Source organism: Coregonus lavaretus, assembly GCF_964263955.1.
Source record: "Coregonus lavaretus genome assembly, chromosome: 22".
In the NCBI taxonomy this organism is placed as follows: domain Eukaryota; kingdom Metazoa; phylum Chordata; class Actinopteri; order Salmoniformes; family Salmonidae; genus Coregonus; species Coregonus lavaretus.
Genome location: NC_140009.1, coordinates 2,821,057 through 2,838,988, shown reverse-complemented (window position 1 = coordinate 2,838,988; position 17,932 = coordinate 2,821,057). Strand labels below are relative to the sequence as shown.

Sequence of the window (17,932 nt, the reverse complement as noted above, 5' to 3'; positions counted from 1 at the left end):
TTTCTATCCGGTGTATGTGACAATAAAATATCTTTAATATTATTTATTATTTTATTTAATATATATATATATTGATCTTTCAGATGCTGAGATGAACCCACAATGCCGAGGACCAGAAGAGAGTGATGAGCTTGAGTACCTATCAGGGGAGGCCAGTGAGAATCAGGACTGCACACGCAGACACACCAACTTTCCCAACTAACAACCTAGCCTACGGTTACACACTGCAATACATAGACAAACAAAGCCATGTGGGTGCCATCTGTGTGTCATACATTGGCCAACATTCAATATTGGCTGTTATGCAAGTCAGTTCGGGAAGAGCAAATCAAAATGTTGAGTTACAAAAAATAAACTGGGTTGGAGTATGTTCCATTTTAATTTCGAAAACTGAAGCATGCGGTTTGGTATCGGTGAAATGTAATCAACCCCAAATCCAGTCATTTCTTGCAAGTTTTCACACATCACTAGTTCTGTTTTATAATTTGTACAATGTATATTTTAGATAATTCAGACAACTGTATTATTTGTATTTATACAATGTATGTCAAGGTTTTCATTAAATAAACTTGAACAGGACTTTTATTTATTTCACCTTTATTTAACCAGGTAAGCCAGTTGAGAACAAGTTCTCATTTACAACTGCGACCTGGCCAAGATAAAGCAAAGCAGTGCGATTAAAAACAACACAGAGTTACATATGGGGTAAACAAAACGTACAGTCAATAACACAATAGAAAATCTATATACAGTGTGTGCAAATGTAGTAAATTATTGAGGTAAGGCAGTAAATAGGCCATAGTGCAAAATAATTACAATTTAGTATTAACACTGGCGTGATAGATGTGCAAAAGATGATGTGCAAATAGAGATACTGGGGTGCAAATGAGAAAAATTAATAATGTAAATAACAATATGGGGATGAGGTAGTTGGGTGGGCTAATTTCAGATGGGCTGTGTACAGGTGCAGTGATCGGTAAGCTGCTCTGACAACTGACGCTTAAAGATAGTGAGGGAGATAAGGCTTCAGACTAACCACCTGCTCTGAGTCTCTGCACCTTAGCACACATGCACTCACCCATACACCTCCACAGACATATATACACACACTACACACATCACAAGTGCTGCCACCAGCCTCTTATTATACTGCTCAGTGTATACACACTATAAGGCTATGGACTACTTCATTTAGACTGGCATGCAGACATTTGCCAGAGTGAGGCCAGTGTCTGTCATTCGTTTTTCCAGGTTCAGTGGTCTTAAACTTGAATGAGCAACGTTTTTAGAATGATTCATTAAGAGGTTAGCGTGGTGATAGTCAGAAGCGACTGTGCTCGCCATCTCCACTATGGGTTCAGGGATAGTGGTGTTTGTTTGAGACGGATGAGAAAATGGCGGCTTCCTGGGCGGCGTGAGAAGTAGCCAAAGACAGTACAAGCTTCTTCTAAAATTTAAATGATATTATCTGGGTTCAATTTTTTTTTAAATTGAGTCCCTCTGTCGAAACGTTTGATTAGTTACAATTAACGTGTAAGTATAATGTGGTAATGATAATGCGACTTTTTTTTTTGTGTGCGTTTTATTGTGACGGTATCTCCGCCATTTTTCTTGAGGGAAGTTGGCTAACTTGCTAGCAAGGCTAATAAGAAAAGTAATTTACTATAACTGTTAATGCTTCAATGTAACAGACGTTAATAAAGAAGTTAAACTTAATTTCCCCAAATTATTCTAACATGTTAGGATTTACTAAGATTGCTCGTTATTTCATAACTAGCTGTACTTGGTCAAGAAGGATATTAACGTTAGCAAGCTAATGTTAGCTGTAGCTTCTAAACTGGATTAACAAAATAGCTAGCTCTTGTTAGCTAAATAGCTATATGTTATCTGGGCTGTTGTATTGAAATGCCATGTATAATATGGCAGTAATGTGATTGTGAATGTTGATTTGCAGCATTTGCTAGCTAGCGCAATATCAAAGATGCTACACTAGTGTTAGCGGAGTTAGCGCTTTTTTGACAACAGCTAGTTATTTGTGTAGAAATGGCAACACCCAGAACAGAAAACATGACATTTTTTTTGTCAGGTACCAACACAGTGCAACAAAACAGAACACCAATGAACATTGCCTGGCTGCAACTTTAGCAACAATTATTATAGATGACAATTGGAGTGGTACTGAAGGAAACAAGTTACTACTAAATATGCATATCTGCTCAACATTTACATCTGTAAAGTTTGCTGAATAACGTTGGATATGCATTTCTGCTCACGATGAAGCATGAAAATAAACAGCTGTGACACAGCGACCCAATTGATCACGGGCTACCCCTTTCCCGTGGACAATAATGTCCACAAACATACATTTGGATTGCAAGTTATATTCGCTACACAAATGATGCTAAACATGGGGTATCTGGAACGAGCTAAGCTAACAAAAACACGCAGCCGTAGTTAACAAGCTGGGTTCAGCGCCTAATTTGGATCGGCCATTTTGTTTTTTTTTGGATGGTTTGTTTAGTTTGTTAGCGCCAAGATGGCGGCACCCGTTGAATTAGCCCATTCTTGCTTCTGTGTAACTACAACCACAACCCAGAAAATTATTGCGTCAATGTTGAAGCGATGCACAAAAGTCGACTGCGAGTTCCACAATTTTGATGGCTGTGCGTTCATGGTGTTCCGCATCTACGTTGTTTTGACCTGCCGGCGTTTTTCATATTTGCTGCAAAGCGTCTAGCTAGGTAAAAATGGCGGCTCCCATAGATTTTAATGTTGCTTCTTCTTGGCTAAATAAGATTGCTTGCTACCGTTAACTAGTAAAGTAGAACCACAGCCGCCTGGACATATTCTATATACAGCTATCTACAATTGGACTAGACCTGGGATCAAGACATGCACATCTTGATTCTATATTTTATTTTGTGTGTGCAGTATTTTAGCAGGACGCGGTTGTTAATCCTGTTAGCTTAGCGTTAGCCAGCTAGCTGGCTATTCCTGACAGGAGCTAACTAGTGAGCTAGTTAACTTAGCATTGTTGTATTTGAGCTATTTAGTATCAAGTAATATTGAAAAGCTTTTCAATTTTGATTTATTTTTTCCCTCAAGAGGAACTTCATCTCCCAGCACCATGGCATCTTGCTCAGTCCTGCAGCCACGGTGGAAGCGGGTTTTGGGTTGGTCCGGTCCTGTCCCTCGGCCCCGACACGGGCACCGTGCGGTTGCAATCAAAGAATTAATGGTCGTTTTCGGGGGGGGCAATGAAGGAATTGTGGATGAGTTGCATGTTTATAACACAGGTAAGGTTTAACGTCCAGTGCTTCATGCATAAATGTAGTACATATATTGTTAAATCCTAGCTAACTTAACGTTAACATGTTTAGCAATTGGATACCAACTAGCGTAGCGCTTCCGCTAAATTGTGCTAGTCGGTTTTTGGACTGTAGTTAACTAGCAATGTTGGATACATGGAAATATAATGTATGGTTGGCTAACTAACTACCTATACATATTATTTTAACCAAGTACTTAATCCGTTTATGCATTGTCGTTCAACACAGTAAATTAGCAATGCACCTCTGTGGTTGGTAGTGGGTAAATGGTTGAAATGTGACGTCTGTATTGGTTATATTTCGCATGGTAAGGAAGCGCCAGTGTTGACGTGCGGTGAAATGTAATGGGGTCAGTAGTTAACTATGTGGGTAATGGCTCGCCTAGGGTGCTGATTGGAGAGAAAATCCAGAGGGAAATGGCGGGTTAATAGAAAACAGCGACGTCATAATATCAACAAAGATCAATCATTATTACGTTTACATTTGAGTCATTTAGCAGACGCTCTTATCCAGAGCGACTTAGTCATGCGTGCATACATTTTTGTGTATGGGTGGTCCCGGGAATCGAACCCACAACCCTGGCGTTGCATGCGCCACGCTCTACCAACTGAGTTACTCGAGTCTGTCTTTTTTGAAGACTAATCCATGATTAATCCATGTTGTGCTATTTTTTATAAGCATACCTTTGTGAGAAAAGCCGCACTGTAAAATGGGCATATCAAAGAGTGGGCCGCCAACAGAAATGGCAACAATGCGATGATAAACACATAAAACATTCCATTCACGCACAATAGCACTTTATTTCTATGGTCTGTCAGTGGTGCAGCATCAGGTTTTTGACTTTCCATATTGGCATATCTTGTAGTCTATATTATTAATTGAGAACACTAGAATTCTCAGACTGCGGATTTGACAGTTTTTTTTTTTAGTTAAACAGGTTATTACTACCTTAACGTTTGTACCTAGCAGGGAGTGGTCATTAATCTAAGAGTTAATTGTGTTTCAGCGACCAACCAGTGGTTCATTCCTGCTGTCCGTGGTGATATCCCGCCTGGCTGTGCTGCGTATGGGTTTGTGTGTGATGGCACCAGGCTGCTGGTGTTCGGGGGGATGGTGGAGTATGGTAAATACAGCAACGATCTGTATGAACTGCAGGTAAGTGCTCAGCCCACAGAATAAAGCTCTGATAGTTTTAGTGGGATTTTGGGGTGTTAACACTAAACTGTTTGCACAAACAACTCTGTATATTATTTTCTGTCAATTTTTAAACCAACAAAACACATTTTCCTTGTAATTTCTATGTTGTGCATCAGATGTGTCTGCATAGGCTAGATGGAGACCTTAGGGCCACACCCAAGCTTGTTAGTGAGTTATGATCTACATGATGTTATTTTCTCCGGCTGTCCCCAGGCCAGCCGCTGGGAGTGGAAGCGTCTGAAGGCCAAGTCTCCTAAGAACGGCCCCCCTCCCTGCCCCCGTCTGGGCCACAGCTTCTCTCTGGTAGGGAACAAATGCTTCCTGTTCGGAGGACTGGCTAACGACAGCGAGGACCCCAAGAACAACATCCCCAGGTATGCTACATCAATGAACAAAAAAAATATAAACGCGACATGCAACAATTTCAAAGATTTTACTGAGCTACAGTTCATATAAGGAACCGCGTTCCCAGCACATACTGGGCTGCCTTCACCACCCGCTGGAGGGCATTGGGATTCTTAATGCGGGAAAACATTTTGAAAGCAGTTTGGGCCTTTTGTTTAAAAAAAGAAGGGATCACAGCTTTTTCATTGCTACCACGTTTATTTCTCGACTCTTTCAATTGCGCGAGTGGCGTCGCTTTACAAATGCAGTTACAGTTGGCGTTTCCAACCTCTCTCAAGCATATTAGGTGCAGCAACAGAGCTCTTAAAGGGCGAGTGGTGTCTTAAAAGGTGAATGACGTAGGCCTACTTTGGAATAGAAACAACAAGAAATTTCTGAGTGAATAATAATTAATTATAGGGGTGTAACGATCCATCTACTACATCGATGTATCGATTTATATTCCTATGATCCAACTACATCGATCTGTGCTCGGCGAGTTGGCCTTTTGGACAACATATATCAATCTAACATCGTTTTAAAATGTAATAAATCGATTGTATCGATACTAGGAAATAACCCATTGGATTTAAGCACGTCAGACTTTATATGGATGTTTTTTCTTAGCACTTTTAATGATAAAGGCTTTAAACATTACTCGATTCAGTCTGCCTATTCGTGACGTCATTGCCCCGCGCCAGCAGCAGCGCAAAGACAACAAAACATAGCATGGCGGACGACAGAGGAGAAGCCGACGAGCGAGAAATTGAATTTCTAAGCAAACAGCGGGAGGCAGGGCTTTCTCCTATAGATCTCCATTTTTATGGAACAGTCTGCCTACCCATGTGAGAGACGCAGACTCGGTCTCAACCTTTAAGTCTTTACTGAAGACTTATCTCTTCAGTAGGTCATATGATTGAGTGTAGTCTGGCCCAGGAGTGTGAAGGTGAACGGAAAGGCTGGAGCAACGAACAGCCCTTGCTGTCTCTGCCAGGCCGGTTCCCCTCTCCACTGGGGTTCTCTGCCTCTAACCCTGTTGCAGGGGCTGAGTCACTGGCTTGCTGGTGCTCTTTCATGCCGTCCCTGGGAGGGGTGCGTCACTTGAGTGGGTTGAGTTACTGACGTGATCTTCCTGTCTGGGTTGGCGCCCCCCCCCCTTGGTTTGTGCTGTGGTGGAGACCTCTGTGGGCTATACTCGGCCTTGTCTCAGGATTGTAAGTTGGTGGTTGGGGATATCCCTCTAGTGGTGCGGGGGCTGTGCTTTGGCGGAGTGGGTGGGGTTATATCCTTCCTGTTTGGCCCTGTCCGGGGGTTTCTTCGGATGGGGCCACAGTGTCTCCGGACCGCTCCTGTCTCAGCCTCCAGTATTTATGCTGCAGTAGTTTATGTGTCGGGGGGCTGGGGTTAGTTGGTTATACCTGGAGTACTTCTCCTGTCTTATCCAGTGTCCTGTGTGAATTTAAGTATGCTCTCTCTAATTCTCTCGTTCTCTCTTTCTCTCTGAGAACCTGAGCCCTAGGACCATACGTCAGGACTACCGGGCATGATGACACCTTGCTGTCCCCAGTCCGCCTGGCCTTGCTGCTATTCCAGTTTCAACTGTTCTGCCTGCGGCTACGAAACCCCTACCTGTCCCAGACCTGCTGTTTTCAACTCTTAATGATCGGCTATGAAAAGCCAACTGAGAGACCTGAGCCCTAGGACCATACGTCGGGACTACCGGCCGTGGTGACTCCTTGCTGTCCCCAGTCTGCCTGGCCTTGCTGCTATTCCAGTTTAAACTGTTCTGCCTGCGGTTATGGAACCCCTACCTGTCCCAGACCTGCTGTTTTCAACTCTTAATGATCGGCTATGAAAAGCCAACTGAGATTTATTCCTGATTATTATTTGACCATGCTTGTCACTTATGAACATTTTTGAACATCTTGGCATGGTTCTGTTATAATCTCCACCCGGCACAGCCAGAAGAGGACTGGCCACCCCTCATAGCCTGGTTCCTCTCTAGGTTTCTTCCTAGATTTTCGCCTTTCTAGGGAGTTTTTCCTAGCCACCGTGCTTCTACACCTGCATTACTAGCTGTTTGGGGTTTTAGGCTGGGTTTCTGTACAGCACTTCGAGATATTAGCTGATGTAAGAAGGGCTATATAAAATAAAATTGATTGATTGATCAAGCCACCATTGCGGTCCTTACAAGAAACAGGAATCTAGGAAACTTCACCTGCACTGTCCAGTATCCAGGTATTTATTTCAGTCACACTGGTTGAATTTTTGGCTAAAAGGTTACTGAATCGATTTCAAGTCACTGAATCGTTTCGGATCGTATCGTTCTAAATGAACCAATATCGTCCTTGAATCGTATCGACAACCACGAATCGTGGTCCTGTAAGTCGCTCTGGATAAGAGCGTCTGCTAAATGACTAAAATGTAAATGTAAATGTACACCCCTAATTAATTATATTCAGTGCATTCGGAAAGTATTCAGACCCCTTGACCTTTTTCAACATTTTGTTTGGTTACAGCCTTATTCGAAAATTTATTTAAATGTTTTTCCTCATCAATCTACACACAATACCCTATAATGACAAAGCGAAAATTGTTTTTTGGGAATTTTAGCAAATGTATTGCAATTAAAAAACCTATACCTTATTTACATAAGTATTTAGACCCTTTGCTATGAGACTCGATATTGAGTTCAGGTGCATCCTGTTTCCATTGATCATCCTTGAGATGTTTCTACAACTTGATTGGAGTCCACCTGTGGTAAATTCAATTGATTGGACATGATTTGGAAAGGCACACACCTGTCCATTTAAGGTCCCACAGTTGACAGTGCATGTCAGAGCAAAAACCAAGCCATGAGGTCGAAGGAATTGTCCGTAGATCTCAGAGACAGGATTTTGACGAGTCACAGATCTGGGGAAGGGTACCAAAACATTTCTGCAGCATTGAAGGTCCCCAAGAACAGTGGCCTCCATCATTCTTAAAATGGAAGAAGTTTGGAACCACCAAGACTCTTCCTAGAGCTGGCCGCCCGGCCAAACTGAGCAATCGGGGGAGAAGGGTCTTGGTCAGGGAGGTGACCAAGAACCCGATGGTCACTCTGACAGAGCTCCAGAGTTCCTCTGTGGAGATGGGAGAACCTTCCAGAAGGACAACCATCTCTGCAGCACTCCACCAATCAGGCCTTTATGGTAGAGTGGCCAGACGGAAGCCACTCCTCAGTAAAAGGCACATGACAGCCGACTTGGAGTTTGCTAAAAGGCACGTAAAGGACTCTCCGACCATGAGAAACAAGATTCTCTGGCCTGGAACTCTTTGGCCTGAATGCCAAGTGTCACGTCTTGAGGAAACCTGGCACCATCCCCACTAGTGAAGCATGGTGGTGGCAGCATCATGCTGTGGGGATGTTTTTCAGCGGCAGGGACTGGGAGACTAGTCAGGATTGAGAGAAAGTACAGAGAGATTCTTGATGAAAACCTGCTCCGGACCTCAGACTGGGGAGAAGGTTCAGCTTCCAAACAGGACAATGACCCTAAGCACACAGCCAAGACAAGGCAGGAGTGGCTTCAGGACCACATATTTTTGTACCCTTTAGTGTGTACTTTACTGTGTTTTATACCTGGGATATCACTTTTCAATAGTGACTCACAGTACACACTGATCCCTGTTGGGGTTGAACCCATAACCTTGCCGAACTCTATAGATGGAGGGAGGCTGTAATCTTCCTGGCATCATGAGACAGAGGAGCATCAGGGCCTGCAGCTAACTCTGGGTCTACCATCCAGTGGGGCCCTGTCAAACATAGCAACATATAGCACAATTTAGTCTTTAAAAAAACATTATTATTAATTTTTTTTTTTTTGAGTTAGAGGAACGATAGAAGAACAGAATGAAAAATAACGTTACTTCCCTTTCTCTCCCTCTCCTCTTCCCAGATACCTGAATGATCTGTATACGTTGGAGCTGCGTGCCGGCTCCAGTGTGGTGGGCTGGGACATCCCCGTCACCTACGGGGTGCTGCCCCCGCCCAGAGAGAGCCACACTGCCGTGGTCTACACAGAGAAGACCTCCAAGAAGTCACGTCTTGTCATCTATGGAGGCATGAGCGGCTGTCGTCTGGGGGATCTGTGGATCTTAGACATAGGTGAGTGGTGGCTCGAGTTCCTGCCCAACTAGAAAATCCTTTTGTCTAGATGGGGTACACGTGGTGTACGCAGTACAGTGACCTGCTGACTGGCAGGTTGCATTGGATCAACCAATGGCTGCATGCCACGTCATGGACTGTGCAGTCAGGTTGTTATATCATGTTATGTTAACACCTATCCAGGCGTTGTAAGTCACTTTACACAAGAAACTCAGCAGGATCAAAAGCAATAAAATCACACGTTAAAATAAGTACACTAAACAACAGGACAGGAGAGAATCCGGGTTATTCTATGAAGTGGTATACTGTATGTATTGTATTGTGAACTTTCTAGCAGGTTTCCTGGACCCAGATTAAGCCTACTCCTGGGCGGATATGATTTAAAATGGAGACCATTCTGTAACTTGCCTTTTTAGTACAGGAACTGGATGAGTCCGTTTCTTTCCTCTGCAGACACCCTGACGTGGAATAAGCCTTCTATCAACGGAACACCTCCTCTCCCTCGCAGCCTCCACTCTGCTACAACCATCACCAACAAGTCAGTTAAATGTGATGTTTTAAAATGCTACGACTTCTATGTGCATATGTGATCCCTGTTGGAATTGAACCCACCGAGTTGGCGTTGCTGGCTCCTACCAACTGAGCCACAGGATCATACTCATGGCCGTCTTTATTCCTCACAAACTCACCTGTCCCACCTCTCTCCTCCTGTCTCTCCTCTCCTGTCGCTCTCGTCTCGCTCCTGTCTCTCTCTCCTCCCTCTCTCCTCTCCTCTCCTCTCTCTCCTCTCCTCTCTCTCTCCTGCCTCTCTCCTCTCCTCTCTCTCTCCTCTCCTGCCTCTCTCTCCTCTCCTGCCTCTCTCTCCTCTCCTGCCTCTCTCTCCTCTCCTGCCTCTCTCTCCTCTCCTGCCTCTCTCTCCTCTCCTGCCCCTCTCTCCTCTCCTGTCTCTCTCTCCTCCTCTCCTCTCCTCTCTCGCCTCTCCTGCCTCTCTCTCTCTCCTCTCCTGCCTCTCTCTCCTCTCTCCTCGCTCCTGTCTCTCTCTCCTCCCTCTCTCCTCCTCTCCTCTCCTCTCCTCTCCTCTCCTCTCCTCTCCTCTCCTCTCCTCTCCTCTCCTCTCCTCTCCTCTCCTCTCCTCTCCTCTCCTCTCCTCTCCTCTCCTCTCCTCTCCTCTCCTCTCCTCTCCCTCTCCTCTCCTCTCCTCCTCTCCTCTCCTCTCCTCCTCTCCTCTCCTCTCTCGCCTCTCCTGCCTCTCTCTCTCTCCTCTCCTGCCTCTCTCTCCTCTCTCCTCGCTCCTGTCTCTCTCTCCTCCCTCTCCTCTCCTCTCCTCTCCTCTCCTCTCCTCTCCTCTCCTCTCCTCTCCTCTCCTCTCCTCTCCTCTCCTCTCCTCTCCTCTCCTCTCCTCTCCTCTCCTGCCTCTCTCTCCTCTCCTCCCTCTCTCTCCTCTCCCTCCTCTCTCTCCTCTCCTGCCTCCCTCTCCTCTCCTCTCCTCGCCTCTCCTCGCCTCTCCTGCCTCGCCTCTCCTGCCTCTCTCTCCTCTCCCTCTCCCTCTCTCCTCTCCTCCCCTCTCCTCCCCCTCTCTCGTCTCTCTCCTCCTCTCCTGCCTCTCTCTCTCTCCTCTCCTGCCTCTCTCTCCTCGCTCCTGTCTCTCTCTCCTCCTCTCCTCCCTCTCTCCTCCCTCTCCTCTCCTCTCCTGCCTCTCTCTCCTATTCTCTCTCTCCTATTCTCTCTCTCCTCTCCTCTCCTGCCTCTCTCTCCTATTCTCTCTCTCCTCCTCTCCCGCCTCTCCTCTCCCGCCTCTCTCTCCTCTCCTGCCTCTCCTCTCCTGCCTCTCCTCTCCTGCCTCTCTCTCCTCGCCTCTCCTGCCTCTCTCTCCTCTCCTCCCCTCTCCTCTCCCTCTCTCCTCTCCTCCCCTCTCCTCCCCCTCTCTCGTCTCTCTCTCCTCTCCTCCCTCTCTCTCGTCTCTCTCTCCTCTCCTGCCTCTCTCTCCTTTCCTCTCCTCCCTCTCTCCTATCTCTCCTCTCCTGCCTCTCTCTCCTATCCTGTCTCTCTCTCCTCTCCTCTCCTCTCCTCTCCTCTCCTCTCCTCTCCTCTCCTCTCCTCTCCTCTCCTCTCCTCTCCTCTCCTGCCTCTCTCCTCTCCTCTCCTCGCCTCGCCTCGCCTCGCCTCGCCTCCCCCTCTCTCTCCTCTCCTCGTCTCTCTCTCTCCTGTCTCACTCTCTCTCCTCTCCTGTCTCACACCGATCTCACCTCTCGCTCTCTCACCTGTCTGTCCTGTAACAGGATGTATGTGTTCGGAGGCTGGGTTCCCCTGGTGATGGATGACGTCAAAGTAGCGACACACGAAAAGGAGTGGAAGTGCACCAACACGCTGGCCTGTCTCAACCTAGGTATGTCAGTCTGACCAACACACTGGCCTGTCTCAACCTAGGTATGTCAGTCTGACCAACACACTGGCCTGTCTCAACCTAGGTATGTCTGTCTGACCAACACACTGGCCTGTCTCAACCTAGGTATGTCAGTCTCACCAACACACTGGCCTGTCTCAACCTAGGTATGTCAGTCTGGCTGACCAACACACTGGCCTGTCTCAACCTAGGTATGTCAGTCTGACCAACACACTGGCCTGTCTCAACCTAGGTATGTCAGTCTGACCAACACACTGGCCTGTCTCAACCTAGGTATGTCAGTCTGACCAACACACTGGCCTGTCTCAACCTAGGTATGTCAGTCTGACCAACACACTGACCTGTCTCAACCTAGGTATGTCAGTCTGACCAACACACTGGCCTGTCTCAACCTAGGTATGTCAGTCTGGCTGACCAACACACTGGCCTGTCTCAACCTAGGTATGTCAGTCTGGCTGACCAACACACTGGCCTGTCTCAACCTAGGTATGTCAGTCTGGCTGACCAACACACTGGCCTGTCTCAACCTAGGTATGTCAGTCTGGCTGACCAACACACTGGCCTGTCTCAACCTAGGTATGTCAGTCTGGCTGACCAACACACTGGCCTGTCTCAACCTAGGTATGTCAGTCTGGCTGACCAACACACTGGCCTGTCTCAACCTAGGTATGTCAGTCTGACCAACACACTGGCCTGTCTCAACCTAGGTATGTCAGTCTGACCAACACACTGGCCTGTCTCAACCTAGGTATGTCAGTCTGACCAACACACTGGCCTGTCTCAACCTAGGTATGTCAGTCTGACCAACACACTGGCCTGTCTCAACCTAGGTATGTCAGTCTGACCAACACACTGGCCTGTCTCAACCTAGGTATGTCAGTCTCACCAACACACTGGCCTGTCTCAACCTAGGTATGTCAGTCTCACCAACACACTGGCCTGTCTCAACCTAGGTATGTCAGTCTCACCAACACACTGGCCTGTCTCAACCTAGGTATGTCAGTCTCACCAACACACTGGCCTGTCTCAACCTAGGTATGTCAGTCTCACCAACACACTGGCCTGTCTCAACCTAGGTATGTCAGTCTGACCAACACACTGGCCTGTCTCAACCTAGGTATGTCAGTCTGGCTGACCAACACACTGGCCTGTCTCAACCTAGGTATGTCAGTCTGACCAACACACTGGCCTGTCTCAACCTAGGTATGTCAGTCTGACCAACACACTGGCCTGTCTCAACCTAGGTATGTCAGTCTGACCAACACACTGGCCTGTCTCAACCCAGGTATGTCAGTCTGACCAACACACTGGCCTGTCTCAACCTAGGTATGTCAGTCTGACCAACACACTGGCCTGTCTCAACCTAGGTATGTCAGTCTGGCTGACCAACACACTGGCCTGTCTCAACCTAGGTATGTCAGTCTCACCAACACACTGGCCTGTCTCAACCTAGGTATGTCAGTCTGACCAACACACTGGCCTGTCTCAACCTAGGTATGTCAGTCTGACCAACACACTGGCCTGTCTCAACCTAGGTATGTCAGTCTGACCAACACACTGGCCTGTCTCAACCTAGGTATGTCAGTCTCACCAACACACTGGCCTGTCTCAACCTAGGTATGTCAGTCTGACCAACACACTGGCCTGTCTCAACCTAGGTATGTCAGTCTGGCTGACCAACACACTGGCCTGTCTCAACCTAGGTATGTCAGTCTGACCAACACACTGACCTGTCTCAACCTAGGTATGTCAGTCTGACCAACACACTGGCCTGTCTCAACCTAGGTATGTCAGTCTCACCAACACACTGGCCTGTCTCAACCTAGGTATGTCAGTCTGACCAACACACTGACCTGTCTCAACCTAGGTATGTCAGTCTGACCAACACACTGGCCTGTCTCAACCTAGGTATGTCAGTCTCACCAACACACTGGCCTGTCTCAACCTAGGTATGTCAGTCTGACCAACACACTGGCCTGTCTCAACCTAGGTATGTCAGTCTCACCAACACACTGGCCTGTCTCAACCTAGGTATGTCAGTCTGACCAACACACTGACCTGTCTCAACCTAGGTATGTCAGTCTGACCAACACACTGGCCTGTCTCAACCTAGGTATGTCAGTCTCACCAACACACTGGCCTGTCTCAACCTAGGTATGTCAGTCTGACCAACACACTGGCCTGTCTCAACCTAGGTATGTCTGTCTGACCAACACACTGGCCTGTCTCAACCTAGGTATGTCAGTCTGACCAACACACTGGCCTGTCTCAACCTAGGTATGTCTGTCTGACCAACACACTGGCCTGTCTCAACCTAGGTATGTCAGTCTCACCAACACACTGGCCTGTCTCAACCTAGGTATGTCAGTCTGACCAACACACTGGCCTGTCTCAACCTAGGTATGTCAGTCTCACCAACACACTGGCCTGTCTCAACCTAGGTATGTCAGTCTCACCAACACACTGGCCTGTCTCAACCTAGGTATGTCAGTCTGACCAACACACTGGCCTGTCTCAACCTAGGTATGTCAGTCTCACCAACACACTGGCCTGTCTCAACCTAGGTATGTCAGTCTGACCAACACACTGGCCTGTCTCAACCTAGGTATGTCAGTCTCACCAACACACTGGCCTGTCTCAACCTAGGTATGTCAGTCTCACCAACACACTGGCCTGTCTCAACCTAGGTATGTCAGTCTCACCAACACACTGGCCTGTCTCAACCTAGGTATGTCAGTCTGACCAACACACTGGCCTGTCTCAACCTAGGTATGTCAGTCTGATTGACCAACCAGTCTCTTAGATAAAATTGCCTAAAAATTACAACATTTGGTGCTCAGTGTTTTATAAAACGTTGACCCCCCCCCCTAAAAAAAACGAAATTCAAACGACAAACGTGCCTCAGCAACAATTTACCTCTCAACTGATTTAATGTAAAATGCTATCCCTCCTTCCCTACTGTTTCCATTGACAATCAAATTGTATTGCACCAGACTCGATGGTGTGGGAGTCGGTTCTGATGGACTCTCTAGAGGATAACATGCCAAGAGCCCGGGCCGGACACTGCTCCGTAGCCATCAATTCACGCCTCTACGTCTGGAGTGGACGGGACGGGTACCGTAAGGCCTGGAACAACCAGGTGTGCTGCAAGGACCTCTGGTACCTAGAGACAGGTGAGTTCACTTTTCACTTTATCAGTTAGTATGACACTGGTTTGTTCAGAAAGATGCTTGTGTGTGTGTTAATGTGTGTGTTAATTGAAAAATGTATTTTTAAAATACGAAATGTTTAATGATTTAATCAGGTGGTTATTTTGTAAATCCTAACTGCTGCTCTTGTTTTTTAATTTTTTATTCGTCTCCCCACAGAGAAGCCCCGCCCCCCGTCACGGGTGCAGTTGGTGAGAGCCAACACCAGCAGCCTGGAGGTGAGCTGGGGGGAAGTACCTACTGCAGACACCTTCCTGCTGCAACTGCAGAAGTACGATATCCCCCCCGCCACGGCTGCCACTTCCCCCGGCGTCAGCCCCTCGACGTCACTACCGGTCGGTTCCTCCCCCAAGAGCCCCGTCACAGCCTCGGCCATGTCCGTCCATGGCCACCCTCCCCAGGGCATCACCCTGGTCCCCTCCCCTACCACCTCCATGCCTGCGAGTCCACTGGCTGCACGCGGACCAGGTAACCACTACTTTTACATTTTTAGTCATTTAGCGGACGCTCTTATCCGGAGCGACTTAGTTAGTGAGTGCATCCATTTTCACGACTTACTGACGGTTTTATGTTAGGCTACTACTGTGGTATGTTAAATGCTGTATTTTCATTTCCCTGTAACTTCTCAATACTAAGTAGATTGTTGAGACTATGGTGAAGTTTGGACAGCACGTCTGTTTTGATTTATAATTTTTTACATCAAAACAAAATCAAATGGTTTCTTTCCAGATCAGCCACCATCTAAACATGGTTTTTTTTTTTTTTCCCCCCTCCAGCTATTCTTAAGGTGTCTGCTCCCCACTCCACCACAGGCACCTCCATCGTCACGGTGAGACAGGCCAACCAGGGCGGGAAATCCCCTGTCATGGTTACATCACTTCCTGCCGGGGTTCGCATGGTGGTGCCGGCCCAGGTCGCACAGGGAACTGTATGAATAAAGAACTTATGGTCTGCATATGGGCCCTGGTCAAAAGGAGTGCGCTATGTAGGGAACTCAGCCATGGATTTAACTCAGCCATGGATTTAACTCAGCCATGGATTTAACTCAGCCATGGATTTAAACAGTCAAATAATGGTTTAAGACTCAATAATTGGCACTAAATAGGCTAGTTTTTGTTATTTTTTTTAATTTAATTAAGTTATTTTGGTGAAATCCTCACTGTATGTTGTCTCTGTGGACCTATTTCCTACCCTAAACCGTATGCTCAGTGAACCATCTCTGGGAAACGAGCTCTAGAAGTTTCCTTTCCTGTCTTATGGATTCATGCACGAGTTGTGCTCCTTCTATTCCAATGAGTCTTCCCAAATCCTATGAATACGCCTCATTTTAATATGTTTTTTCTCTATCTGCTTCTGCCTTCTCAGCCAATGGGCAGCAGCCCTCAGATGAGTGGCATGGCTGCGCTGGCTGCAGCTGCTGCGGCCACCCAGAAGATCCCGCCCTCCACGGCCACCATGCAGCTGCCAGCTGGTGCCACCATCGTCAAGACGGTGGCCATGAGCCCTGGCTCCCAGACTGTCAAAGCTGCTTCGCCTGTCATGGTAAGATCCTACTCGGACTAATGGTACCACACACACGGACACCATGTAAACCTCTGTCTGCTGGCCGGCTCACTAGAGCGATTTGTAGTAGGTAGTGAGGATTGTATTGTACCAATATCCACACCACCGACCATACCACTTGGAATGAAGCAATGTATCAACCATGCATTCTAAGTGTTATAGGAATGTACACTGAAGAAAAATATGAACGCAACATGTAAAAGTGTTGATTCCATGTTTCATGAGCTGAAATAAAAGATCCCAGAAATGTTCCATACGCACAAAAAGCTTATTTTCTCTCAGATTTTGTGCACAAATTTGTTTACATCCCTGTTAGTGAGCATTTTCTCATTTGCCAAGATAATCCATCCACCTGACAGGTGTGACATATTAAGAAGCTGATTAAACAAGCTGATTTAAACAGCATGATCATTACACAGTTGCACCTTGTGCTGGGGACAATAAAAGGCCACTAAAATGTGCAGTTTTGTCACGCAACCCCACAGATGTCTCAAGTTTTGAGGGAGCATGCAATTGGTATGCTGACTGCAGGAATGTCCACCAGAGCTGTTCCCAGATAATTGAAAGTTAATTTCGCTACCATAAGCCGCCTCCAACGTCGTTTTAGAGAATATGGCAGTACGTCCAACCAGCCTCACAACCGCAGACCACGAGTAACCACGCCAGCCCAGGACCTCCCCAGACCACGAGTAACCACGCCAGCCCAGGACCTCCCCAGACCATGTGTAACCACGCCAGCCCAGGACCTCCCCAGACCACGTGTAACCACGCCAGCCCAGGACCTCCCCAGACCACGTGTAACCACGCCAGCCCAGGACCTCCCCAGACCACGTGTAACCACGCCAGCCCAGGACCTCCCCAGACCACGTGTAACCACGCCAGCCCAGGACCTCCCCAGACCACGAGTAACCACGCCAGCCCAGGACCTCCCCAGACCACGAGTAACCACGCCAGCCCAGGACCTCCCCAGACCACGTGTAACCACGCCAGCCCAGGACCTCCACGCCAGCCCAGGACCTCCACGCCAGCCCAGGACCTCCACGCCAGCCCAGGACCTCCACGCCAGCCCAGGACCTCCACGCCAGCCCAGGACCTCCACGCCAGCCCAGGACCTCCACATCCGGCTTCTTCACCTGCGGGATCGTCTGAGACCAGCCGCCCGAACAGCTGATGAAACATGGCACCAACACTTTACATGTTGCATTTATATTTTTGTTCAGTGTCTATACAGTGCGTTCGGAAAGTATTCAGACCCCTTCACTTTTTCCACATTTTGTAACGTTACAGCCTCATTCTAAAATGGATAGAGAAACAAATCCTAATCTATCTACACACAATACCCCATACATTTTGAAAAAAATTGAAAACAGATATCACATTTACGTTAGTATTCAGACCCTTTACTCAGTACTTTGTTAAACACCTTTGGCAGCGATTACAGCCTCGAGTCTTCTTGGGTGTGACGCTACAAGCTTGGCACACCTGTATTTGGGGAGTTTCTCCCATTCTTCTCTGCTGATCCTCTCAAGCTCTGTCAGGTTTGATGGGGAGCGTCGCTGCACAGCTATTTTCAGGTCTCTCCGGAGATGTTCGATCGGGTTCAAGTCCGGGCTCTGGCTGGGCCACTCGAGGACATTCAGAGACTTGTCCTGAAGCCACTCCTGCGTTGTCTTGGCTGTGTGCTTAGGGTCGATGTCCTGTT

General features: G+C 47.4%; 2 protein-coding genes across 3 annotated transcripts in view; both read left to right on the top strand.

Moving 5' to 3' along the window:
* The window catches only part of LOC311149599 (interleukin-1 receptor-associated kinase 1-like), a 38,883-nt gene extending 38,298 nt beyond the window's left edge, over nt 1-585 (top strand). For both annotated transcript variants that reach the window (XM_084186774.1, XM_084186773.1), the window contains one exon: nt 84-585. In XM_084186774.1, the coding sequence (XP_084042900.1) occupies nt 84-202 (119 nt within the window). In that variant the 3' untranslated portion in view covers nt 203-585. The remainder of the gene's footprint in view (nt 1-83) is intronic.
* Nucleotides 586-1,290: 705 nt separating this feature from the next.
* Nucleotides 1,291-17,932, top strand: part of LOC311150241 (host cell factor 1-like) — a 67,818-nt gene continuing 51,176 nt past the window's right edge. Inside the window, exons 1-11 of the mRNA XM_084187617.1 lie at nt 1,291-1,533; nt 3,106-3,296; nt 4,336-4,484; nt 4,740-4,900; nt 8,846-9,054; nt 9,508-9,592; nt 11,334-11,440; nt 14,452-14,631; nt 14,827-15,135; nt 15,444-15,595; nt 16,033-16,209. Coding sequence (XP_084043743.1) covers nt 3,128-3,296; nt 4,336-4,484; nt 4,740-4,900; nt 8,846-9,054; nt 9,508-9,592; nt 11,334-11,440; nt 14,452-14,631; nt 14,827-15,135; nt 15,444-15,595; nt 16,033-16,209 — 1,698 coding nt within the window. The 5' untranslated portion in view covers nt 1,291-1,533; nt 3,106-3,127. The remainder of the gene's footprint in view (nt 1,534-3,105; nt 3,297-4,335; nt 4,485-4,739; nt 4,901-8,845; nt 9,055-9,507; nt 9,593-11,333; nt 11,441-14,451; nt 14,632-14,826; nt 15,136-15,443; nt 15,596-16,032; nt 16,210-17,932) is intronic.